The sequence below is a fragment of the Paramisgurnus dabryanus genome, chromosome 6 (genome assembly GCF_030506205.2).
Source record: "Paramisgurnus dabryanus chromosome 6, PD_genome_1.1, whole genome shotgun sequence".
Classification (NCBI taxonomy): Eukaryota; Metazoa; Chordata; class Actinopteri; order Cypriniformes; family Cobitidae; genus Paramisgurnus; species Paramisgurnus dabryanus.
Genome location: NC_133342.1, coordinates 1,437,701 through 1,465,373, shown reverse-complemented (window position 1 = coordinate 1,465,373; position 27,673 = coordinate 1,437,701). Strand labels below are relative to the sequence as shown.

Genomic DNA, 27,673 nt, shown 5'->3' with positions numbered 1-27,673 from the left:
TCCACATGGTTTTAAACATGAAATGTGATCCAGGGTTTCCCACAGCACTTTTCAGTTCAGGCGGCCCGTCTAAGCTTAGAAATCCTGCCGCCTTAACTAGGTCGTTAAAAAAAAAAATTCGCTGCAAAAAAGGCCAACAAGTGCATCTCGGAGAATAGCGCGGACGCACTTCACACCGCGAGCGGGCATGCGCCCCACAACGCCGAAATGAGATAAAGACGTGGTCCGTCATGTCTGGAGGATAGCCAGTTGATAAAACGGTTGTCTGTGAGAACTGTAAGTGGACTTATGTTTTGGGTTTATTTAAGCCTGTTATTGTATTTGTCTATAGTTCTTGCTAATTCAAAGTAAGTTAGCTGGTTATTTTGTTGTTTGAGCAACCTGCTAGCTAGGTTTCACGTGCCTGTTGATTAGATATAATTGAGCGCTCTACTCACGTTATTTATTTGCATTATTTACATGCTACAGTAGTTACACTCCTTTAAGATAATGTAATTAATAGTGGGAAATAATCAGTTTTTACAATTTTTGCGCTATCTATCATCGTTCGCCAGACGTTCTACAACATCTGCTTTAGTTTGTGTTTATTAACCCTTTAGTTTCAGTTCATCACGCAGCTATTCCCGTAAGAGGTAAAAACATTTAATTCATTAAAAATCTAGTATGTGTTCATTTTCTGTCATAGTTTCTTCAAAATTAAGTTTTATTTGAGTGTTTAAAATAAAAATATTAACATTTTCATCATAACGCGTCGCGTACGCCCCTTTGATTGCCACGCCCCCGGCCCAAATTTTCTGCGGGAAACCCTGTTTCATCTGCCTCTTAGCCAAATCTTTGGTTGCAAATGACATTGTTGAACCATTCTGATAATCTCCAACACATCTATTTTAAAATAATTTTGATGCGCTCAAGCAAGTGCTAAAATTTGTGCTATAATTTGCAATGATTTTTCAGAGCACATTTTAATAGTACAGTCATAACAGCTTATCTGTATCATATGTAACAGAAATGTCTAATCCCTCTTTTTTTAACTTAATGGCCTTCACCCATATTATCTTCACTTCTATTGGTTCCTCACTAGACACACAGAGACCCAAAATTTATGACTGTGCCAGAAATCCATCCGAGGCACGATTCATTGCAAAGGCAATTAATCGGCCATCAGTGAACATGTCACGCGAGGCAGTTACAGACAGTTTCACCCTACGGCGAAATAAATCCTTCACAAAATTTATCTCAGACAGACAAAAGAAGGGTAAGATCATTTATTGTGCACCAGACACAAGTAAAACAGCTCATGGTTTATGCATGCCACACTGCACAGCACTATGTAATACTAAAATAAAAAATCATTTAAACTGTGACTCAGAGCATATGTAGGAACTGCAGCACACTGCCAGGGGGCGCTGCAGTCTACATAGAAAATAAAACCTCAAATCATCTACAATACCCGAGATTGCACCATTGTGGCAAAACACCCACAGTGTACCCGGCTTTACAGACATGGTCGACTCGACAATACTGCAGTTCTTTGATTCTCATGTCAGAGATTTCACTCGGTGCTAATTGGCCAATGACAGAGATGAGCCAAAACCGTTTCACTAATGAGGCTTGAGAGCCTGCGCAAACACACATGCGCAAACACATGCATGCTGCATTTGGCTAGATGTGTCTGTATTGTGTGCTAATAGACTGACGATGGAGAGCAGGTCAGACGGTTCATTCAGAACTGATGCTCATTTACACATGAAGCCAAAGTCAAAGCTGTTCGTTTACAACCGTGAATCTAATGTTTAGTCCTCACTGAATAGACTACAGCAGACAGACAGAATATATAGGCTGACAGCATAGCTAATTTTGTGGTTGTCAATGTTTCAATAAATAAACAAAATTAATGTTAATCAAAATATTTACATGAAACTCAGATAAATACCTTATTGAAGTGTATAGTAATATTTGCTGAGGAAACAAGAAATATTAATATAAACACTTCAAATGAAAGCATTGAATAGACAGTCGATCCATTACAATAACTAATGCTAGATTATATAAATATAAATGTACGAGCAGAAGCTGCATTTCTATTAAAGAGCACCAATGGTTCGATTCACAATTTTACATTTCCTTTTGTGTGTAAGTGTGTATTAGTACATGTTAACTATATGCAAAAGGTACAAATCCCAAAGTAAACAATGACGCGAGTTATCGTCTCCAATGTAAATCTCTTTTCTTGAACTAAAACAAACACACGGATTGTAGGCAACAGTTTACTTCCCGGGAAAGCCGACATCATCATAATTCCTCCCGCTTTGGTTTTACAGCCTGTAAGTTAGCTCCTGTTAGCATTGAATTGTGCGCAAATCTTTTAAACATTGTAAGGAGGGTCACATTTCCGGCTGACATCAGAGGTATTCAGGCCAATCACAACGTACATATTAGCTGGCCAAATCCGTGCGTTGGAGCTACAAAAATTTACCGTATGTAGAAAATAATGTGTTTTTAACCATAAACCACGCAAACACATTGTATTTTACCAAATACACAAAATAACAGTTGTTTTTTTAGCAAACAAATAGGTGCTCTTTAAATAATTTCAGCGTTATTTTCTAAATGTTGACAAAAACTATTGCGAAATGACAGCGTTTTCACTTACCGATGATATGCTAAAAAACTGTATTTGTTCTCTTGCAAAAGTTTTTAAAAAACCACGGCGACGAGTGTCAACTTCATATGAGGCCGACAATAAAATACAGCGAGAGCAAATCAAAAGCATACACAGCAGTCGACTTTTGAATCGCTCTCGCTGTATTTAAATGTAATGTACCAAAAGTATTGTTTCGGTACCGATACAAAGTCAAGGATTGCGATTCCCGATACTTTTCAATACTTTTCCTGAAACGGGAGAAACACTCTCAAATCTCATTACTGTACTTTATTTTAAAACCGGGACAATATTCTAATAATATAACACACTAATAAATTAACATATGAATAGCAGATATATGAAACATCTGAACAAAATATGAAAAACATCTCTATATGCAGTGGTTATAGTGATAACTGCTAACATTCACTTAACCAAAACATTACCATAATTAATAGGAAATAATGAGCATAAGCTGTGATATATGGATTAATATAGGCTAATGTTTCATGTACCTTAATGTCTGACTTATTTGTGGTTAACTTTATATTTGAGTCGATAATTTTTACAAGGCGTTTCACAAACTAAATATACTTCCTTTGCATAGGTCTGTGCTTTTTAAATGCTTTAATATAATAACCTAATATAAATAAATCACTGACAAACACGCACATGCTCTGATTATAATCATATAGCCTATAGATAATTTTAGCTGATGTTTTGTATGCTTTATTTTAGCAGCTCGCAAATATTTACGTTATCTATGAAAGTTGTGTTTTCAGAGATGTTGAATTAGCCGTTGAATTACTCCATTCTTTTGAGGAGTTAAAAAAAATCATTGAGTATATTTTGAGTACTCCTTAAAATAGCAGAGATACGGTTTAGTGAAACAAACAGAAAGAAAATGACAACAGTATCAGAAGCATATAAATAAGCGCTACGCTGCCTCTCGCTCGCGCACCGTACCCGTGGATCATCTCTTTATGACGCGCGCACGATCAGCGGAGGCTCGCATTGCGGACCAAAGCTCGAGTATAAACAAAGCTTGAAGGCAAGAGAGCGCACCCTGGTGAAAAAACACAGACGTCCACAGGGAGGCACTGGAATCGTGTGTTGCACACACCAACATGAAATGCGTCTCTAACTAATCTGGAACACGATCATTTTAGAAGTATCGATACCAATACATTTAGGAATAATGACGGGTTTAATTCCAGAGAATCGCGGTACTTTTGAAGTATTGATGCATCGTGCAACTGTAATGCGCCTGTTGGTTCTTGTGACGGCACAATTATAAACAAACAAGTAATTGACCTTTCAATAGCGTGAAAATTACGAATAATGTGAACTTTACTGCTTCCCTCTCATTTGTATTCGTTCCCAAAAGTCACTCATCATTTGCATAAAGTTTAACTTTATCACATAGCTAGACACGCCCACTTTCTGTTGCCAACAGTCACCGTCTCTGGTGTTGCTAGAAGTTGCCAAGCTTTCAGTGAAATGAACGAGATCGCGTCACTCTGCCTTTGCTAGTCGCTGACGGTGCGCATGCATTATTAGGGGTCAGTCAAAAAGGACATTTTTTATTACATCTGTTTGCATTAAACAAAGCGTACAATAAAAACAAACCAAAAGACTGCAAACAAATGATGTCAAAGCTTTTTCTGAGTCATTTCTGCAAATACTTTTAAAGGAAAACACCAGTGTTTTTCAATATTTTACTATGTTTGTTCAATATTTTATATTTTTCAATATGTTACTATGTATGATCATAGTAAAATATTGAAAAATTGTGGTGTTTTTCTTTAACCAGTTTTTCTGCAGAAATGTGTGCCTTTAAAATGTGTTCCAGTACCAATTCTGTATATTTGAAACCAATGAATACACAGGCTGAAAATGCAGTACTGATGGCAAGAGTTAAATAATAAATGTACATATTAAAAATACATCTTAAATCAAAATGCATCAACTGTATGCCTGAACGCAACAACATAACTAGACCATTCCCTCACTTATCAAATGACCTGGAAATGACTTTCGTGTTCTTTAAGATTTCCCTGGATGTGAACTCTATGTAGGGCTAACAGAGAAAAAATAACCTCCAATGATGTTTAATCAGGGCAAACATTATGAATGAGAGATCGGGTGTAAATTGGAGTGGAAAGTCAATATGCTGCGACCAAAAAAGGTCTATTACACCTACTGAATCAATGTGTAAACAGAGACATATATTTGCATCTGTAATCTATTTAACACATAAATCACGCTCAGAACAGCTGGATTCAGATCACAGCAGTTTCCTTAACACAAGCTGGAGCCATCTGCCCGCTACAGTACTTGTGCTTTGAGTCAGGAGTAAAATGAACGAATCTCGTCATGGTCACAGCGTGAGAGGAAGCAGGCGATCGGCTGAAAGTCTGTACACCTGAGCTTACAGGCTCATGCCACACTGTGCTTGTCTGAAAACATCTGTTTCTGTGTGCCTGCCACCTTCTAGGCAGGAATAGTATAGCAATTATATCCAATAATGAAAAATAATACTTAGTGAAGTCATGCAATTATTGCATTTTCATGATCAAACATAGTTGCTTGTATAACTTCTAGACATAGTGATGTAGCCACTGATGTTGCAATAGTGACATTTAAAAAAACAATGCTGAAGGCATCTCGGAAATGCTACTTACACCAGTACAGGACGCACAGCGTTGTTCATGTTGCCGTAAGCGGCTCGACCCAGGAGCTCTCGAAAGCAGCTCTCAGCCAGTGCAGCTGGATTTTCCTCTCCAGCCCTAAGAGAGAGAGAGAAAAAGGGCGAGAGAGATAAGCAGCAACACATACACGTTCTAAACTCTAGACAGTAGTGAACAGATAGTGATGCCTCAGTCATCCTCGGCATTCTAATATCAAATACACAACTGTGTTAAATGATGCATTAGGATCTCACACATACAGACTTTTTTTACATTCGGCTCACACACAGCCCCTGGAAAGCAATTAACAGAATCTGACGACCTTGAAAAGCTGAACCACACAAGTATGTACACACAATTCAGCTTTGTGTGTGTGCATGTGCATGTGTGTCAGAGCCAATAATAGTCTCGTATCAAACATGTTTAGTGTGCCATCATCTACAAAATAAAAATAAATAAATAAATAGATACTGTAGAAGAAAAATATAAATCAAAATGAAGAAACTGAACAACACGCTGTGATCCATGTGACTGCCACACACTGCAAAAAATTTCTTTCTTACTTAGTAGTTTTGTCTTGTTTTCAGTAGAAATATCTAAAAATTCTTAAATTGAGATGCATTTTCTTGATGAGCAAAATGACCTAAGAATGACCTTTTTGTAGACAAAAACTATACAATTTAAAGGAACAGTATGTAAGAAATGTATATCAATTAATCATAAAATGGTCACTAGACATTAAGAAATCATCTTTATTTCAAATATTTACATCACTGACAACAATGGTGTGGCCAAAATATTGTCATTTAAAAAGTGGAGTTGCAGCCCTCAACTGATGTTTATGTTGTCATGTTGTGTATTGGCCACCAGTTGGGTGATTGCAGTACCAGTTTTAGCCACAAGTTTTGTTATTGCAATACCAGTTTTGGCCACAATCCTACATACTGTTCCTTTAAGTGAATTTGTGCTTAAAACAATGGGGTGAGAAAAAAAATAGCCAATGGGGTGAGAAAATGTTGCTTAAATTAAGTGTTTAAGAAAAAATAAATCTTATTTTTTAGATTTTTTTCTCACCCCATTTTGCTTGTTTTAAGCACAAATTCACATAAATTTAATATTTTTTGTCTTAAAACTAGACTTATTTTCTTGGGTCATTTTGCTCATCAAGAAAAAGCATCTTAATTTAAGAATTTTTAGATATTTCTACTGAAAACAAGACAATTTTTTGCTGTGCATTCGGGCTGTATTCAGGTCCAAGTAATCACAAGGGACCAAAGTACGGTGTACATTTTAGGACATCCTCAGACCTCAGCGTAAGTACTGACGCCGTTTCACCTGATGTCTTTTAGTCCGAGGCCGTTGTGCCCGATGTCTGATGTGCGAGGCTTTAGCCCTGACCATGTTTTGCTGAGAACTGACGTCTTACCGTCTAAGGCACGATGCCGTTTTACCCGATACTGATGCTGAGGTCTAGGGATGTCCTAAAATGTACACCGTGCCGAAGTTTGAATGTGATGCACGTAGTGCTGGGCGATAATTCGATAACGATAATTTCAGTTCGATAAGTGATCGATAATGTTTACGCACTGTGCATAATGTTGCGTGAGCACTTCCGGATGCGGCACGCGCTCTTGGTTTACAATCACAGTGTCAGTTAGACTTGAAGGAGTGGAAGATGAGGCAAGTTATTCATTTATTAGTAGAGACCTATGATTTTCGCGATGCGGATAACGCGGACGGAATCACAGAATCCAAATGGATGGAAACATTTTCTTGTGTGTAATGTTGGACACGCAAACAGAGTTCGTCAAACACAGCAGACACAGGTGCGTGCAGTATACTGTACTTTCATTCAGCGTCCGCCTTGCGCACGCACACGTCCGCACAGCTTTAAAAGTATATTTACAGGACATTCACAAATTCAGGAAACTGAGAAAAAGCAGCAGATCCACCACTGCAGTGAATATAGTGTTTGCGTATGTGCGCTCCCACTGCAACGTGACGCTCTTGACATTCATTTATCAGCATGTATAGCTCGTATATGTATAACACACGCGTGATCACTGAACTAAGTTTTCTTTCTTGTTTAAGTGAACATAAACAGCTGTTACTCAGTATATTGAAACTTAAAGCAGTCTGTCTTGGGTCTTAGTGACAGTAGTCTGCTGCTTTTGTGTCAGAAATGTGTTGATTTAATAACAAATAGATTTACATTTAATACAGATGCATTAAAACAAGATTTTAGTATTTGTATTTGTCATGTTCTGAATAAAAAGTAGTTTAAAACCATTATTAACTGTCTGGTTTTTACAATTTTCATCCAGGAGCAAAAATCTGCCTTTAAATTTGACAGGAGTAAAGATTTGTTATTTATCATCATGATAATTATCACGCCGTCTTTCATCCAATTCATCTTCTTTGCAATTAGATGACTAAGTCCTAAGATGATGACGGTGAGATAACAAACAAACTTTGCTAGCAAAGCGGTATTTCTGAAACCCCATTCACACAGACCTTTGGTCCCAGAAAATACCCATAAAATTGCCAGACAAGCTTCTGTGTGAATGCAAACACGTCCCGTAAATCTTCTGGGATTGTTGCCGGAAAGAGGACCTAGTCAGATACACGGAAAACCCTCTGTGTGAACAAGAAGCCGAAACAATGCCGTAATGGGCGTGTCGTAGTGATGATACAAAACGTATGGTTCAGCTCTTTAAAATGAGTGATTTACATGCATATCAACATTCATGATGAGAAATGTCACAAACTAGACATGAAACGGATAAATATTCTGAGACTCATAAACAATGACGCGCACACCGCAGTGAGTACCGTACGTGCATGTCATGGCAACATGAAGTTGGTTCAACTCTTTAAAATGAGGGATTTACATGCAGATCAACATTCACGATGAGAAATGTCAGCAAACTGGACTGAAGCAGATATCAGGTAAGTTAGCTCGTCACTTACGGCGCTGAAGTGGAGATCATTCAGCAGAATAAAAGAATATCGCGTCACGTGCTCATTTGAGCTTATAATAGAGAAAAATTCATCATCCCAACAAGATATATCGTTTAGCTCCTCAAAACGGGGGTTTTAAATGCATATTAACAATCACGATGAGAAATGTCTGAAAACTGGGTTAAAGCAGAGATCAGGGAGCTCGTCAAATATCCACTCTGAAGCTGACATCATTCACCAGCATAGAACGGCGTCACATGCTCCTTTATAGTTTTATCATAAACCAAAATGCACGCAAGTTGTTTCTGGAGAGAGAAATAATATGCATAAATAATATGCAAACTTCAGACGCTGCGTAGAAGATAGTGCAGGACTTTAAACAGGTCATGTGTCTTTCCGGGACCTTGCAGATGCTGGCAAATCATGGCAGTGTGAATGAAAAAAAAAAAAAAAAAAATCGAACGATCCAGGATGCATTTTCCGTGTATTTTCCGGAATGTCTGTGTAAAAAGGGCTTGAAAGGCCTGAGGTGGGAATTAGCGGATTTGAAGTGAATGTATTTAATGAATATATAATACAGGCCGAGAAAATTCGGTCAGTGTCATTATCTCATTTTTACAGGTAAAGTGATTAGTGATATATAAAAATAAGAGAGAGAAATGAAACAAATTTAAATATTAATCAAAGATAACACTGTAAGCACAACATGCAATTTTTAAATGAATGTTTTTATTATGAAGGGAAAACAAAATCCAAACCTACATGGTCCTGTGTGAAAAAGTGCTTGTTTTGCTGCTTGCTATAAACGGAACCATGAATTCTGCTGTCTACTAAAAATCCTGAAGGACAATGTCCGGCCATCTGTTTGTGATCTCAAGCTGAAGCGAACTTGGGTTCTCCAGCAGGACAATGATTCAAAACACACCAGCAAGTCCACCTCTGAATGGCTGAAGAAAATCAAAATGAAGAGTTTGGAGTAGCCTAGTCAAAGTCCTGACCTCAATCCTATTGAAATGCTTAAAAAGGCGGTTTATGCTCGTAAACCCTCCAATGTGGCTGAATAACAACAATTCTGCAAAGATGAGTGGACCAAAATTCCTCTACAGCGCTGTAACAGACTCATTGCAAGTTATCGCAAACACTTGAATGCAGTTGTTGCTGCTAAGGGTGGCCCAACCAGTTATTAGGTTTAGGTGCAAGCACATTTTCCACACAGGGGGCATTTGTGTTTGTGTATTGTTTTCATTTCATTATTAAAACCTTCATTTAAAAACGGCATGTTGTGTTTACTTGTGTTATCTTTGATTAATATTTAAATTTGCTTGGTGATCTGAAACATTAAAGTGTGACAAACATGCAAAAAATAACAAATCAGGAAGGGGACGTTTGGCCGACAGATTCTCTGGTTGGGTCACGTTAGCGCATTAGAATCGTGTTCCAAGATAAGTACAGAAGCCCACACAGCAACCCACAGACCAGTTGCGTACGTCACCAGAGCAACGCGAAAGCAACCTGCTTCAAATGCTTTCAAATCAATCCAGCAGAAGCCCTGTGCTACACGCTGACCGGATCATGCGGAGTTGAACAAAGTCAAACACACAGCCAGCTACTAAAAGACGGTGAGATAACTATTCATCATTTGCTTCTTAACGTGATGGACACAAATCTTTTTTAGTCTTTAACTTTTGGTATTTTTAACTTTAAAAAGTGAAACAACCTCTTAATCAGTAAAGTAACTTAACTTAATTTATTTGTTGATATTAAGGAATTAAATACTGTTTTTGTAATAAATTATACATTTTATATTAAATTAAGCAGTAATTATTTAACCTCATTACAATTTGTACCTCATTACAAGTTTTTTAAATTAAGAGAATATTGCATAAATATGCAAAATAAATGTTAATTAATTTAACTTATTCTTTGTATGTTTTTTCAGATACTATTCTGATATATTTTAAATATCAGCCTTATATCAGCCTTATTGCTTTCTTCATGTCGGCATCGGTCGTAAAAAAATAAAAACATATCGGTCGACCACTATTTAGCACAGTGGTTCTCAAACTGGGGTCCGGGGCCCCCAGGGGGGCCGCGAGATGGTGCCAGGGGGGCCCTAGTTTTATGACATTTTATAAAATATATTCATTTATTATGAATTCTGTGTAATTACACATAAACAAAATAAGGCTACTAACCAACAGCACTACTTTGTATAACTTAATATGTTTTGTTTAATTAAAATGTTAAATTTTCTTTGGGGGGCCGTGAAGGAATGCATTTAGCAGGTGCTTTTATCCAAAGCGACTTACAAAGCGATTTGTCATAAGGAGGTAATAATATAAGAAGTGCTTATACCAAGCTTTCACTATTCCGAAACAATTCCTGTTGGTAGAGAAAATACCACAGACGTATTATAAAATGCTAAAAGGAGTGTCCGCAGTGACATTTACAGGTCAAGTGTCATTCCGGACTGGCTTAAACGTCAATCAAAAAAAAGGCAAGGATTTTGTCTTCTACCTTAATAACAGATCGATGCACCCGATCGTATTTCATCTCCTGATTATAAGGCGGAGAGGAACAATTGATGTTTCCAAACTGACAAACACAAACAGCCAATTATACTTAAATATTCTGTGCACGCAGTGCCCCCTTATCTGACACACATTCACACTTTATTCTCAGGCCTCCTTAAAGAAATCAGATATCCTTGATTGTCCTCTACACATAGACCTTCACTCGTCTCTTATCATAAAAAATCTCCAATCTCTCTCGTCGTGTTTGGTGGTGTTATTCTGGGCTCGGTTCAGAAGAAAATGCATCAAGGATGAATTGAGCAGCAGATATCACCTAGCAGGAAATATTTCAGTGATTATTTAGGTACCTCTCCGAGTCCTCATTATCTTGCATGTTGAACAGCATGGAGGGGATGAGTTTATCCATGTGCTGAGGTTCCCAGATGATGGCCTGAAGTTCATCATTAACGGTCTTTCTCACGACACCCTGAAGACCCTTAATTCCTGCCACACGGATCCTACAGCAGGAAACAAACCGAAAACTCATTACACCGTCGAATCGAATGTGTTAACTTTTGAAATAAACACGTTGGCAAAGTTTGTCAATGTTTTTGTAACAAAACAAGAGTTTGACACCGAACAAATCAGACATCAGGAAATCATGATTTTAAGACACCAAATGTACCTGCAATTATATAATCACGCTTATAACAATAGGTGCCCAACATGACATGTATATTATAATCAGAAACGCACCTTCTGCGAGTTTCGGGGTCCTCATGTGTGGAGTGGCACATGGCACTGAACTGCGAGACGAAAAAGTCGTATCTCCGGTGGTAAGAGGGCGTGTCCTCCTCAATGTTTGCAAACTTCACAAACTAGGATTTAAAGACGCACCAATGTTAGACAAACATAGACAATCACGCCCAATCGCTTTCTGTCTCACACATACAAAGACTCGAAAACACACCCATGCAGAGATGCGAAGGCGATATTCCCCCCGTCTGCACAGAGGAAGTAACTTATATCAGCCAGTGAAGTGTGACATCTCATTAACGGAGTAAAAGTGAAAACTTGTGTGCCAAATCTGCTAATATAAATGTGTTTGTGAGTCTTTCTTGGCCTGAACGGTCTTGCGTATTTACAACTGTTTAAAGGGCTCATGTAAAAGTGATATATATTTCAGTTTATTATTTAAGTCCAACAAATATAATCTTGAGGAAGTTTAATCCTTTCTGAAACTATAAGAATTAAACAGGCTGTTTGTGCTACTGTTTCATTAACTCTTTCACCGCCATTGAAGAGATATCTCGTCAATTAAAACGCTTCCCCGCCAATGACGAGATTTTCCGTCTTTCCGCAATACTGCTATAATCCAGCAGGTGGCGCCCTTCCGCAACTTTTTAAACCAGGAAGTATTGGTAGGGTCTGTTCTTTCATTTGGTATATTGTATGTTTATATATTAAAAGAAGAACATTTTCTGGAAGGCATTAAACTTTGGTGAAAATCATGAAAAACACTGGCGGTGGCTGGCAACTTTTTTTTAAAACGCTGGCGGTGAAAGAGTTAAAGGACACCTATTATGCCCATTTTTACATGATGTTATATAAAAATCTCAGGTGTGCCTAGAATGTGTCTGTAAAGGTTTAGCTCAAAATACCCCACAGATCATTTATTATAGCATGTCCCTTTGTGGTTGAGAGGAAAAACGAACCGTTTTCGTCTCTGCACCTTCAAATGCAAGTAAGCTACTGCTCCTCACTCCCTTACCAACAGAAAGTGAGTGCTTTCAGTTAAAATAGGTCTGATTTCTGTGAAAACAGTCTGAGACAATAGTATCTCAGTATTGAAGTAAGTCGGACAGCATACAACTCACTGAGGGCGGAAACTATGGTAATGCAGGACTGTAAGTTAGTGGCTTATCAGTGTGATGTCACATTAACAAGAGAATTGAAATGACATGCTTTGGTTTAATGGGGATATAAAAAGGAGTGTGTTGATTCTTTCATTGTAGGGTGGTTGTGCTCAACTGCAGACACCTTCTTAAAGCCCCCCTAACCTGGAAAATGCACTTTTAAATGTGTTTCTAGCAGAAAATGAGTCGGCAGTGTGTGTGCAGAAACATCCTGTAATTATACAAATCCATCTTTTCTTCTTTGTGTAATCTCCTTTTTAACCACAACAGTCACATAAAACAGGCTGTTGGGGATCCCCTATCAATGTGATGTCACACTGATTATGCCCAAACCATAACCGCTTACAGACTCCGTCTTATGAGCGCGTTGTTCAACCTTCTGCCAGCGTAAGTGTAAGCGCTCTACCCCCTACTTTGCATAAAGGGAGGGGAACAGAAGCTTTCTTTGTATTTAAAGAGACACACACAAAAACAATGCATTTTTCATTGCAGCCAGAAATGGGCATGTTCAACATCGTATAATGAAAGATCTGTGGTGTATTTTGAGCTGAAACTTTACAGACACACTCTGGGGATACCAGAGACTATTTTTATATTGCTGAAAACACCTAGGTTAGCGTCTTTTTTAAGTGGATTTTGCATAATAGGTGCACTTTAAAACAAATGTATATTGTAACTGATCTCTGTTATGACTGACTGTCCTGTACATGCTAGCTTAGTTCAAAGTTTTCAAAAAGGTGCTGATGAGTCATTCAGTCAAACTTGTTAATATAATTATCTTTGCAGTTTAATCATTTTATGTAACCATATGGCCTCTTCCATGTTTCATAAATGTGCAAAAAACAACAACATATGTGTAAGGCTGAATGGCCATTTACAAAACATACTTATGTTCTTGTTATTTTATAACAGGTGAGAGCTTTCCATAATAAGTGACTAACTGGGCTGTATGACTTTTGACGGATTCCTATAAGGATTAGACTTCATAAATAATAAAACTTACCACTGCTACATTATAACTAAATTAAAACAGTAGTCAAGTAGTTATGTGCACTACAATTTCCAGATTCTGAGCTTTAAAACAAAAAACATTTTGTTTTAAGTAAATGTTATATTAATCAGTCCCTCCAGAAAAACACGATTATGCAATCGCATGATTCAATGCATAATTAGCCAAAGTCTAAGTCATTTTTTTTAAATAAGCCTCACTTTCGCCGCATAAATTGCAGATTTGCAGAAAAATGTTGCATTTACTTCACACAAGCGCAGCCATGCCCCGTTGCCATGGGAACGTTATAAAGTGACCTAATTACACCCCCACAGTTTTTGCATGTTCCCACAGTTTTTGCAAGTATTAAATTGTATAAATATCCCAAATATTAAAACGCATTATTTAAGAAAACGTGCCGCAAGATCAAGGATTTTTGCCCGCAACAATCACAAAAAACCTTTGCATTTTTCTGGAAGGACTGATTAATCCACTTCCGATGAAATGGTTAAAACGCAAAATGTAAAAATGAGCGCTTTTACCCACAAGCTGCCGTTTTTTTGTTGTTCTCAGCTAAGAAACTTCATATCCGTGCATTTATAAAAAAACAGAAATATAATTTGTTTTGTGTGCCAAAAAAGCAACCCCACAGATGACAAAAAGACTCAAAGCCATTTGTCATCTAACTTTATCTCTCCCTTTTCCTCCTTCGCCTGCTGCTGAGACTTGTGACTGCATCCTTTGATTAGATAACACAAACAAACACACACACTTACTGAATTGGTGCCCAGCACTTGTAAATCTGGCTCTCTGGACTCCAGCAATTTGGCCACCATGTGCAAGAAGCTTTCCACAAAGGGCTTGATGCTCTGAGAATGACAAGCCATCAACAGCTGATCCAAGGCCTCCATCGCTATAACCACATACCTACACACACACCGATATATCAGATCGGAGGATTTCCAGTCAAGTAAACTGAACTATACAGGCAATAACGCACACAGCATTAGCAAAATCATGTATTTCTGTAGTTTATTTGGTTTGGTAAACCACTGCTTTAGCAGTGCAAAGCTCATGGTCTGATTTCCAGGGAATACACATACAGATAAAATGCATACATTGAATGCACTAAAATACTGTTTTAGTGAGAGTAAAGCATTTCGTACCCGTAGCGATGTCGAACAACATCTCTGCTGAGACGTTCTGCGAGGTATGCGCCAATGCGGTCCAGTTTCTCTGGAGCCGAGACGGCATAAAACGTCAACTTTTCCATATCGGATTTCACCAGTCCATCCTGAGAAGAGCCACAGTGGATATAAATTACTGTGATGATGATGGTTGCCAAGTTGAGTATCTCGGGTAAATGACATGCACAGGTCAATATTTCGGACAAAGTGTTATTTCTGCTTTTAGACATCATTAAAAAAATCATTTGCATCCAGAATTCCCAGAGAAATCCTGAGGCTCTCAAAGTGATAATCAACTTAACAAGATTTTAACTACAGTACATAACATAACCGTGGGGAATCTGCGTGTGTTTCAGTGGAAAGAAACTGTCACACCCACCACCCATGAGAACATTACTCACAGTTACCCTTCGGTGAAAATAACAGTGTGTGTGTCTTTCTAATCACCCGAGTTGAATGGTAATTTAATGCGAAGTAACAGCAAGGTGAAGAACTATCCCTGTGTGTGCCTGTCTGCTTATTTCACATCATCAAGAACTGTCCAGAAGGTCAAAGGTCATCATTAAATGTAATAACTCATACAACAATGCAAAGGCGTTTCTTTTCAGCAATATGAATGAGAACGACTGGTGCTAGTCAACTGTGCTTTAAATTTAGATTTATGGCATATGCAGCAGCTCTCTTATTATGCCGTGGCATTTACTTCAGCAGCTCTCTTAGCTGATAAGAATACATTTTGTTCAGAGCATTTGAACTTCAATTGAATTTGACTGTATGAAATCTGATATGAAGATGGTATTTAAAGAAGCAAAGGGAACACTTTTAATTGAAGTGTGTGTCACCACCTTAAATATCTATGAGATTTACTGAAATCTACTGTGTTTACTTGCTTGTTCGATTACCAGGAGGTGCCAGTCTGATCTCATGGGAATTTGTATTTTACGAGGTGGCTCATTCGTATAATTTTGTACGAGGTGAATTGTATAAAAATTGATTAAAGGTACCAAAGATGTTAAATTGTTCTCTGATATCTACATAGAAAGTATGTGACTTTATTAAGTGCAAAAATTACCTAGCAATTGTTGTACATGTTCATTTATAACCCTAGAAGTTGTCCCTAGAATGAAATACCTTATTTGGAAGGGTCATGAATAATAATGTTGAGCTCTGCTCTGATTGGCTGTTCCTAGAATTTGTCCCTAGAATGAAATGGTCTATTATTACCTTATTTGGAAGGGTCATGAATAATAATGTTGAGCTCTGCTCTGATTGGCTGTTCCTAGAATTTTTTCCCTATAATGAAATGGTCTATTATTACCTTATTTGGAAGGGTCATGAATAATAATGTCGAGCTCTGCTCTGATTGGCTGTTCCTAGAATTTTTTCCCTAGAATGAAATGGACTATTACTACCTTATTTGGAAAGGTCATGAATAATAATGTTAAGCTCTGCTCTGATTGGCCGTTCCTAGAATTTGTCCCTAGAATGAAATGGACTATTATTACCTTATTTGGAAGGGTCATGAATAATAATGTTGAGCTCTGCTCTGATTGGCTGTTCCTAGAATTTTTTCCCTAGAATGAAATGGACTATTATTACCTTTTTTGGAAGGGTCATGAGTAGTGATGCACCGATGTATCGGCCGCCGATATTTATCGGCCGATTTTTGATGAATTTGAAACAATCGGCATATCGGCAATAGCACGAGAAAGGCCGATACCGATTGTTTAGAATCGGTAATCCATTATATGTAAAAAAAAAAAGAAATTAGGTCATGTTGTTAATAAAATAAATGCTGAATAGCAAAAAACACTTTTGAAGGTTGTCATGCTGTCTTATTATATTTGTTTTAACCTAATTTGTGCCTCTCTTATTGTGTTGGTCAGTTGAATGTTAATTAGATCCAATTCATGTTCAGTAAAAATCATTTGAAGCATAAATAAACTAGCTAATAGACCAACTGTATAGTATTGTATACAAGTGTTTAATATCGGTATCGGCATCGGCCAGAAGTTGTCTGTTTAAATCTGTATCGGTATCGGCCCAAAAAAATCCTATCGGTGCATACCTAGTCATGAATAATAACGTTGAGCTCTGCTCTGATTGGCTGTTCCTAGAATTTGTCCATAGAATGAAATGGTCTATTATTACCTTATTTGGAAGGGTCATGAATAATAATGTCGAGCTCTGCTCTGATTGTCCGTTCCTAGAATTTGTTCCTAGAATGAAATGGACTATTATTACCTTATTTGGAAGGGTCATGAATAATAATGTTGAGCTCTGCTCTGATTGGCTGTTCCTAGAATTTTTTCCCTAGAATGAAATGGACTATTACTACCTTATTTGGAAAGGTCATGAATAATAATGTTAAGCTCTGCTCTGATTGGCCGTTCCTAGAATTTGTCCCTAGAATGAAATGGACTATTATTACCTTATTTGGAAGGGTCATCAATAATAACGTTGAGCTCTGCTCTGATTGGTTGTTCCTAGAATTTGTCCATAAAATGAAATTGTCTATTATTACCTTATTTGGAAGGGTCATGAATAATGTTGAGCTCTGCTCTGATTGGCTGTTCCTAGAATTTTTTTCCTAGAATGAAATGGACTATTATTACCTTTTTTGGAAGGGTCATGAATAGTGATGCACCGATGTATCGGCCGCCGATATTTATCGGCCGATTTTTGATGAATTTGAAACAATCGCCATATCGGCAATAGCACGAGAAAGGCAGATACCGATTGTTTATTAATTAACTGCATAAAGAAATCCATTATATGTAAAAAAAAAAAAGAAATTAGGTCATGTTGTTAATAAAATAAATGCTGAATAGCAAAAAACACTTTTGAAGGTTGTCATGCTGTCTTATTATATTTGTTTTAGCCTAATTTGTGCCTCTCTTATTGTGTTGGTCAGTTGAATGTTAATAAGATCCAATCCATGTTCAGTAAAAATAATTTGAAGCATAAATAAACTAGCTAATAGACCAACTGTATAGTATTGTATACAAGTGTTTAATATGGGTATCGGCATCGGCCAGAAGTTGTCTGTTTAAATCTGTATCGGTTTCGGCCCAAAAAAATCCTATCGTGCATACCTAGTCATGAATAATAACGTTGAGCTCTGCTCTGATTGGCTGTTCCTAGAATTTGTCCATAGAATGAAATGGTCTATTATTACCTTATTTGGAAGGGTCATGAATAATAATGTCGAGCTCTGCTCTAAATGGCTGTACCTAGAATTTGTCCCTAGCATTAAATGGTCTATTATTACCTTATTTGGAAGGGTCATGAATAATAATGTTGAGCTCTGCTCTGATTGGCCGTTCCTAGAATTTTTCCCTAAAATAAAATGGTCACAGTGCGGCTCATATCAGTAGCTCACAATGCAAACAGACATTGTATGTTTGAGCCTGTATCAGACGAAGATACAGATTTTGAGGAACAACCAATTGTTCGAAAATTGTTAATGGATGTTTCTGAGTGTTAAGTTTATTTGTGTTTTTTCAGTATCGACCTGCAAAAGGTAACTGTAACGTCAATAGTAGAACCTCAGTCAAAAAACACTAGCATATAGCATTAACTAGCATATAGCGCTAACTCAGCAGTCATAATTTTGTTTTTAGCATTGTAACCACATTGTAATTAATTTAATGTGTAATTTAATGTTGGGGGTGTACATCACAACTGTAACAGCTTGTTTTTCAGGTGTCTTTTGCATGCACAAGGTTTATATAAGAAGGAAACAATTGTCTTTTATCTTTAAAAATATATGCTAATTATAGAAACCTGTTTACAAACCATACGTTTACATGTAAATCAATAAACCAGATATGCAGAAAACGGCATTTTCAAGGGATTTGGAGATTTGTTGCAGGCAGTGGCGTCGTTTTTTTCAGCCAATAAATGATAAAGTAAAAAATTAAATGGCAAAATATGTCCCAAATTAGAAAATTAAATGCTAAAATAAAAATTCAAACATTAAATTATTTAATTTTCCTGCCAAATTTAGAAAAATAAAATGCAATTGATGATCTGACATTTCATTCTCAATACAATCTCGAGGCAAGGAAATCTTGAAAAGGAATCTGTAAATAAAATTTGTAAAAAAAAATTATTTTTATTTTGAAATTTTTTATTACTTTGGTTTTAGGTTTGGTTTTAAATCCTTCTGCACGTTTTATTTTCCTCTTTCATCCCAGAGATGAAGTTTTAAAGTATGTCTGTGCGAGGACTTGACAATTTGCGACATTTATCTTTTGCACGGGAAGACATGAACAAAACTGTAAGAAAGCTAATTAAGGCATTTACATGCAACAGAAAATCAGGGTAATGGGCAGAAATCTGTGCAGATTGGATTTTGCTTTAGCCATTTATAACCTTTCCCCGATACAAGAAATCTGTTTTACGCGTTTGCATGACCTTACATGTTATCAGCTTATTAAGCATAATTGAAGTCAATGAAGCGAAGCCCCATCCCCAAACCAAAGAGTCCCTGGTGTAGGAGCAGATCACACTAAAACATAAATGAGATATTATGTATGAATTCAATCAAATTGGCCACCTTGTAAAATAGTTCAAATTTGCCATGAGATTGTGTCGGAGGTGCTGTTTCCCATTTGTATCAGTTTTAAAACCAAAACATGAGTAAATTGTATAAAAGTCATGTAATTTTAATAAAATAATTCATTTGAATAATTTCATAAATGTAAATACATTTCAGCAATCTGCATTTAAATGCATTTCAAAATAAAAAAAAATTATAATTGTTCATTATTTATGCCCAAAACTTGAAAAACACAAATTTCCCATGGTAGGAAAATTAATCGAAATTCATTATATTCTCTAAAAATGCAAATCAAATTTTGCTTGCGGTGTTACCTTGGGGTCCTCTGGGAAAATGTTGTCCACCAACCGCTTGTAGCGCGGTCGGAGAGGACCGCAGCATCCACAAACACCTGCAACGAGAATTAAGTACTTTTACACATAAACAATACACACACAAGCTCCATTTTTTTATCAACGTTTTGCACATTTTCTTTAGAATACAGAAATGGCCTATCGGGAGTTTGTGCACTGAATCAGATGAATGCGTCTAACTACATATTGCAAATACATAAAAACATAAGCATTCCTCCACTATATTCATACATCACTCACGGAAACCAATAAGAACTTTATTATCGACATAATGCATGACTTTAAAATGAGCTGTCAGAATGAGGGGTGTGATTGTACTCATGAAAAGCACAATGCAAAGAGCAAGTGTGTGTGACGCCACACGGTTTAAAGGGCTGTTTAATTATTAAAAAAAGTCAAAGAAGAAATCTGAGAGCAGTGAACACACATCTCAACAAACAGACACACACCGGCACACACACACACACACATCTTCAACAGTCTTTCACCAGCTAGAGCTAAAATTGCTCATTGAAACACATCAACATGCATAGCAAATTAGGACTGCTCGTGCATGCGTGTGTATATGCCAAACAGCAAGTGTGTGTGTGTGTGTGTGTGTGTGTGCAGGAATTGTAAAGTGAGATGTGGAAAAGAAGCCGCCATTATCAGCTGAAACACCTGATCCACCTTTAGAAAGATGGAAAAAGAGAGATGCTGCAAGCAGGAGACAGACAAAGAGGGGGAGCGAGCTCTACAGCAGCTGACAAATACAGCAAAAATGTCATAATGACTGGAAGTTCGACAGGCTTATATTAATCATCTCTACAGGATCTCTCAGAAACAAAAGCGCACACAGATACCAAGCCTGATGAAGAAAGATCTCCTCTCCCAGGTGTGTCTATATCTGAAAGTTCCGTCGGCTTCTGAGAGCGGCACCTGTCTGTACCTCCTCATCATGACCTCTGACCTTCGGGGTCTTCTTTACACCCCAAGAACCTCCAACCTGGTCCAAACAGTGACCTTTCTTGCCTCCTATCCCAAGCCTGGTCTGAAACTCAGGCACACCTGAGGTGAATACCTGCACATAGACTCACCCTCCACTGTGATTGGCAGGTAGACGAACCAATTACAGATAAGACAGAAAGTTCCACCCAACTATGTGTCAGTGAGATGGCATGTAAGTGTTTTTAGACAAAAACTAGACTGCTTATTCTTTTAATATATATAAATATGCATATATTTTAATGTGTGAAACAATTTTTTATATCAGTAGATAAAGATTACTATCATTCTGATGAAGGATAATATAAATATTTGTTAATTTGTTTGTACTTGATCTGATATAAATACTTCAATATTTTACCTCATAGTACTATTATCCTGAAATTCTTGCGAAGAAAACAATATCATATATTAACAGACTAAACAACATTATGTATTCTATTATATAGAATTACGGTATTATCGAACGGTGTCCCAGATATTGATTTAATATAGTATTTCTTTGTCCCTGAAGATTCCCAACCTAATAAACATGGCTAGTTTTGCTTTCAAGTTGCTTTTAAAGGGATAGTTCATCCGAAAATGAAAATTACCCCATGATTTACTTACCCTTAAGGTATCCTCGATCTATACGAATTTTATATATTTATTTGCAGACAAACACAATATGTGTTTTTTTAGAAAATGCCCTGGCTGTTACAAGCTTTTTAATGATAGTAAATGGCGCTACTGATTTAAAGTAGTGCTGCACAATTAATTGCATCGCAATCGCGATGTCAGACTTTGCGATTATATGACAGCAAAATGTTGCAATTATATTCAATAAATAAATGTGTGGACTTGTTAACACAAACTTACTGATAACAGTTTGATGATTTTCCTTGCTGTTTAAAAAAAGAAAGAAAAGCGTGTGTGGCGTGCGTCGTCACTTGTGTGTGCACAGCGCGGACCAGAGCGAAGATGGATGCAGAGGAGGTTGACAGTGATCTGGTAGCTAAAAAAAAAAACTCTACATCTGTTGTATGGTGGTATTTTGGATTTAGGATTACTGCCACTAAGCAGTTGCTACATCACGAAAACATTTCTAGTTTTACAAATACACATTTTAGCATTATCACTAAAATGTGTGTGGATTTTCCTTAAAACCTATCAAGTTGACTCATGATACCATTTATTATAATCGCAACCGCACATCCCAATATTAGCATCAATAAGAGTTGTATAGTACTTAAGTATTTGTACTTTCTGCATAAAAGCAGGGCTCCAGACTGCCACCAAATGGTAGCATTTTGCCACCAAAATTTGAGAGTGTGCCACTGAATTTTACATCCAGTCGCACATGTGCGACCAGTAAATTTGACATTTTTTGTGATGTGACACTGAATTTGAAACAGCACATTGTACTTTCTGCATCTGTTATTAAAGTATTTATTAGTAACACAGTGGCAAAATAATAGTAATGTGAATATTTGGTAAGCGCGTTGATTTTTGGTGTGTGCCCCTAAATTTTTTGGTTGCGCCCCTAAAATTTTCAGTTGGGGGCCACTTTGCTCCTAGTGAAAAAAGTTAGTCTGGAGTCCTGTAAAAGTCAATTTTCATTTACTCGTATTTTATAAGTGTTTTTCTTTGGAGAACATACATTCCAAAACACATTATCATAATTTTTACTCCACTATACTTTTCATAATTTCAAGTTTTTGGTTTATATTTAATATTTAAGTACATTAAACATCTAGTAATTTTTTGTACTTTTACTTAAGTAAAAAAAATTCGTACTTTTACTCAAGAAAGTAAAAGTACACAATTTTTATGTAATTAGGCATTAAATCAATTTTAATATGCAATATATAATGAATACACAGTATGATTCTATGCTTTAGAATGTTGTGAACATTTTTTTGTAAAGAAAAGTATTTTTTTCCCAAGACAAACACTCTGATAAAGCACAGATGCTTGGAAAATGTAACTAAAATACTTAAGTATTATACACCTCTGATAACAGCAATGGGAAAAATTACCCAAATCGTGCAGCCCTAATTTAAAGGTAAAAAAAGTTCATCCATCCTTCACAGAAGTAATCCACAAGGCTTCAGGGAATTAATAAAGGCCTTCTGAAAGTAACCGATGTGATTTTGTAAGAAAAATATCAACATTTAAAACTTTACAAACTAAATTAACTAGCTTCCGGATACGACTGGCGTGCGTTTATGAGAGTTTCCAGCGTATGGCGTAGGATGTTGCCTACGATACATAGTGGAGATGAGACAAGAAAGATGAGACGCTACACTCTAAAAAACAAACGGTGCTATATAGCACCAAAACAGTTGCTTTGGATCGTAACGATAGAAGAACCATTTTTAGTGCCATATAGCACCGGTGAAGAACCAGTGAAGCACCAGTGAAGCACCAGTGAAGCACCTGTGTAGAACCATATAGTGCTATGTAGAACCATATGTGGTGCTATATGGCCCCTATATGGTTCTACACTGGTGCTTCACTGGTGCTTCACTGGTGCTTCACTGGTTCTTCACCGGTGCTATATGGCACTAAAATGGTTCTTCTATCGTTACGATCCAAAGCAATTGTTTTGGTGCTATATAGCACCGTTTGTTTTTTTAGAGTGTACGTCCTGAATCATACGCCAAAAGTGCACTCTCTTGTGAACAAGCGTCAGTCGTTACCAGAAGATGTTTATTTATAATTATTTTATTTTGTTAATACTTAAATGTTGCTATTTTTCATATAAAAAAATCACAAAAATTGCCCTCAAAGTGTCTTTATTAACCTACTGGAGCCATGTTGATTACTTCTGTGAAGGATGAGTCGACTTTTTTGGGCTTCAAATCAAAAGCACAATTTACTATCATTATAAATCCTTGGAATAGCCAGGACATTTTCTAATATAACTCTGATTGCGTTAGTCTGAAAAAAGATAATCATATACATTAAGGATGCCATCAGGGTGAGTAAATCATGGGGTAAGTTTCATTTTTGGCTGAACTATCCCTTTAAAAGGTTTCGTTCTTCATGATCCCATTTTTCAAACTTTAGTTAGTGTGTAATGATGCTGTTAGCGCATAAATAATACCTGCAAAATGATAAAGCTCAAAGTTCACTGCCAGGCGATATATTTTCTTTAACAGAATTCCCCTTTCAAAGCCTACAGTGAACGATTGGTTTGGACTACAGCCCTCTACTTCCTGATTGAATGACGTCAATAAAACAGTTTTTGACTAAACTCCGCCCACAGGAATACGTCAGTTGCCAGCTTTGCCTCAAACGGCTCTGCTAAGCTAAGCTGCTATCGAATCGCAACACACTAAACAAACTACACAATCAGAACTCGTCACGTATTTCTGAAGGAAGGACTTCATAGAACAAGGAAGACATCGGCCCGTTTTTAGGACAGTGAAAACAGCGCTACACAGATAAGCAAATTGTGTAAAAAATACCACGTTTTTTACATGTAAAACATGAACACATGTTAAATTGAGCACTGTAAACACAATCAAAGCTTCAAAAACACAGAAAGAATAGGACCTTTATGCTCCAAAGAACAGAAAATTGGTTAAAACATTGAAAATCTCAAATAAATGGTAGGGGAAAATTTAATACTATGCTGCCCAGGTCATCAAAACATTGTATTGTGTCTTAATAGTTAATCTTTGTTTAACATAATGCATTCCTTTAATACTAGCATAAAACTTTATTTCATAACAAATGAAAAGCAGCCACCAGGGGGCGCTCGCCCTATGCAGCTAAACTCTTGTAGAGCTTGGTGCAAATCCCACTTCCCACTGGTGCCTGTTGAATTCCCATTACTGCCAACACACGATCGTCTGGGGAAATGTAGAGATTGATTCAGTGGCTGCGGAGAAAATCCTCTTAACCTTATGAGGACCTGAAATAGCTTAAGAGTTTGAAGAGCGGAGCTCGAGAGAAAGCTGTCATAACCGAATTACCATCTATCTTTGAGAGAGACCGTGATGCATAATAATAAATACCACAACTTTACCTCTACCTGGAAGCACACGACACAAAAACATCCTTTTCTTTTTGTGCTTTTTAGTGTATCTGTGTGTGTTTAGTAATCTGTGTTTATTTAAAACCCTGTCGGGTCTAAGATTACAACTGGCTTGTTTTAATCTGTCTGAAGATTTGAAATACATTCAGTGTTCAGCTAAAGGCTTCAACTTAACATGTACCCTGAACCTCTTATTTTTGTGTGTGACTTTCTGTTTGCTTTAGTATGTGTGTGCGTATGGCCTTCTGTTGTAAATTCAAGCTGATGACCCAAGTCCATGATACAAAAACCCATAATCCTTTGCTGCCTAACGGAGCACAGGTTGAGTAGAGTCTATACAAATACCCAATCACAGACACATTGATACACAAGCTGTGCTAAATTTACCGGTATGGGTCGATGGAGTGGAGGGGAGATAACAAAATATGCACAGAGCTGGTCAATACAGAGAGAAAATCCAGCCTGGAGAGATAGAAAGAAATGGAAAACCTCCTTTATCTCTTGCTACCATCCGACTTGTGAGCTACTATTAACCAAAATGCAATGTAACTTCCCCAAAATGTTTACAGAAGCTTTTTTTTACAAGCAATGACATTAAATTTACTACAACTGAAACATACTTATCTAGACACTAGTATGGTTTTACAGCATGATGTGTGATGGTGTTTACATTGGCAGTATGTAAATATATACGGCTTCAAACACAAAATCCTTTTCTCTCTCACCATATACTTTACATGTGTGTTTTATTGGCATGCACTGATACCAATATCATGTAAACCAACACAACTTTCTACAACAGGAGCTGAACAAATTACATAAAATGCTTTTGCAACCAATGTACATTAAAATGTGTCTGCTTATCTTTTCTGATTGAAGCCTATAGATTATATCACAGTTCCTTATTTAGGAAAGTTGCACCAGTTGGCGGTCATGTTTGCAAAGCCTCTGGCTAGTTATTTCAGTCATGCAAAACTGAAGTCCTATCTAATTGAAAGGGGAAAGACAGATATCTCTAAAATTGCATGCTAAAATTACAATTAAATGACCAACTATTAAAGTTGACATCGGCTGTACCATAATTTGTGTTGCTTAAAGGCAGGGTGCACAATTTTTGAGAAAGGTCACTTTGGAAAAGGGAGTCGGGCAGAGTACCAAAACACACTTGTAGCCAATCAGCAGTAAGGGATGTGTTTACTAACCAACATCGTTGCCTGGGTTGCGTATTTGTCTATCAAAAGAAGGTCCAGATTTTATTGGGTTAGGGGTGTGTTTGTTTAAGTGATTTCAAATGTCAACATTGGCTTTAAGAGATCATGCACCCCGTCTTTAAGCTCAAACAGCGCTAAAAATACACCTCTTTTGAGATCGCTTAATCTACCGTGCATGTGTGCAGGCAAAACAAAACTTTGTACATAGCCCCTCCCCCAGAAAATCTTTATTGACTGGTGATTGGTTCTTTTAACTGGAAGGAAGAACTTATGTTGCCAGTGAGGCCATATGAAGCATAGGATTTTCGACATATCGTTATCGGCCGATAACTGCTTATTTTTAATATTATCGGTTATCGGTCTGATAGCAAAATAAGGCCGATAAATGAAATCCGATAAATGATGGATTATTTCGGTTTGTTGAACCACTTCACTTGCTCATTGCTGGCCATGTGGAGTTTTGATTGGTGCTTTCTGTGACATAGCACGAAGATGACACGTGTTGCGGGCTCAAGAAGAGTATGCTAGTCAAGCGCAAAGACAAAATGTCCGCGGTCTGTGAGTTTTTCATTGTAAAATTAATATGAATATTTATCGGCCTATATATATATCGGTTATCGGCCCCCAAATATAAAGAGTTATCGGTTATCGGTATCGGCATAAATTTCCATATCTGTGCATCCCTACATGTGAGTTCTGTGATATTTTCTTTGGCAATACTATGGAATGCTTGATTTTGATTGGCCAGTGTCGAAATAGCGCATTTTCAAGTTTGTTTTTCCAGACCACAGCCGCTTAAAACTGGTAACTGTGGGTTCACACCATCCACATTTGAGGCATCAAATTCGCCTCTACCGCGTCTAGTTTGCCACTTAAACATTTTGAGTTTACTCGCTTCATTCGCGCGTGAAATTCTAGTCATCGAGACTGTGAGGGGCTTCTGTGACTCCGCTCGCTTCCTGTTATCACGTCACTACTAGAGCAAGCTCCTGATTGGTTAATGCGGCGCGTTTTTCCACCAAAGTAAAAAAAATTAACTTGCGCGTTTCCCGCGGCAAATCTCAATTCGCGCAAACTACACGCTTGAACGAGGTGGAATCGCGTCTACTGTACCGCACTAAACGCCTCATTTGTGATGCAAGACCTCCAGATGCGCGTCAACGCATCTTCATATTGATTTAAAATTGAAATCACTTGTGCTTGACACCTCTACCACGGCTGGTGTGAACGCAGCATAACACTTTCGGGTCCCACAAGTCTATATGCATATTTAATAGTGATGCACCGATGTATCAGCCGCCGATATTTATCGGCCGATTTTTGATTAATTTAAAACCATCGGCATATCGGCAATAGCACGAGAAAGGTCGATACCGATTGTTTATTAATTAACTGCATAAAGAAATCCATTATATGTAAAAAATGAGTTAATGTTGTTAATAAAATAAATGCTGAATAGCAAAAACCACCTTTGAAGGTTGTCATGCTGTCTTATTATATTTGTTTTAGCTTAATTTGTGCCTCTCTTATTATGTTGGTCAGTTGAATGTTAATTAGATCCAATCCATGTTCAGTAAAAATAATTTGATGCAGAAATAAACTAGCTAATAGACCAACTGTATAGTATTGTATACAAGT

At 37.2% G+C, this 27,673-nt stretch overlaps 1 protein-coding gene across 3 annotated transcripts in view; it reads right to left on the bottom strand.

The window, feature by feature from the left end:
* efr3a (EFR3 homolog A (S. cerevisiae)) overlaps positions 1–27,673 on the bottom strand; it is a 59,187-nt gene that overhangs the window by 25,036 nt on the left and 6,478 nt on the right. For all 3 annotated transcript variants that reach the window (XM_065266317.1, XM_065266308.2, XM_065266297.2), the window contains 6 exons: positions 19,778–19,854; positions 14,879–15,006; positions 14,489–14,639; positions 11,565–11,686; positions 11,177–11,326; positions 5,329–5,433 (listed from right to left, as the gene is read on the bottom strand). In XM_065266317.1, coding sequence (XP_065122389.1) covers positions 5,329–5,433; positions 11,177–11,326; positions 11,565–11,686; positions 14,489–14,639; positions 14,879–15,006; positions 19,778–19,854 — 733 coding nt within the window. The remainder of the gene's footprint in view (positions 1–5,328; positions 5,434–11,176; positions 11,327–11,564; positions 11,687–14,488; positions 14,640–14,878; positions 15,007–19,777; positions 19,855–27,673) is intronic.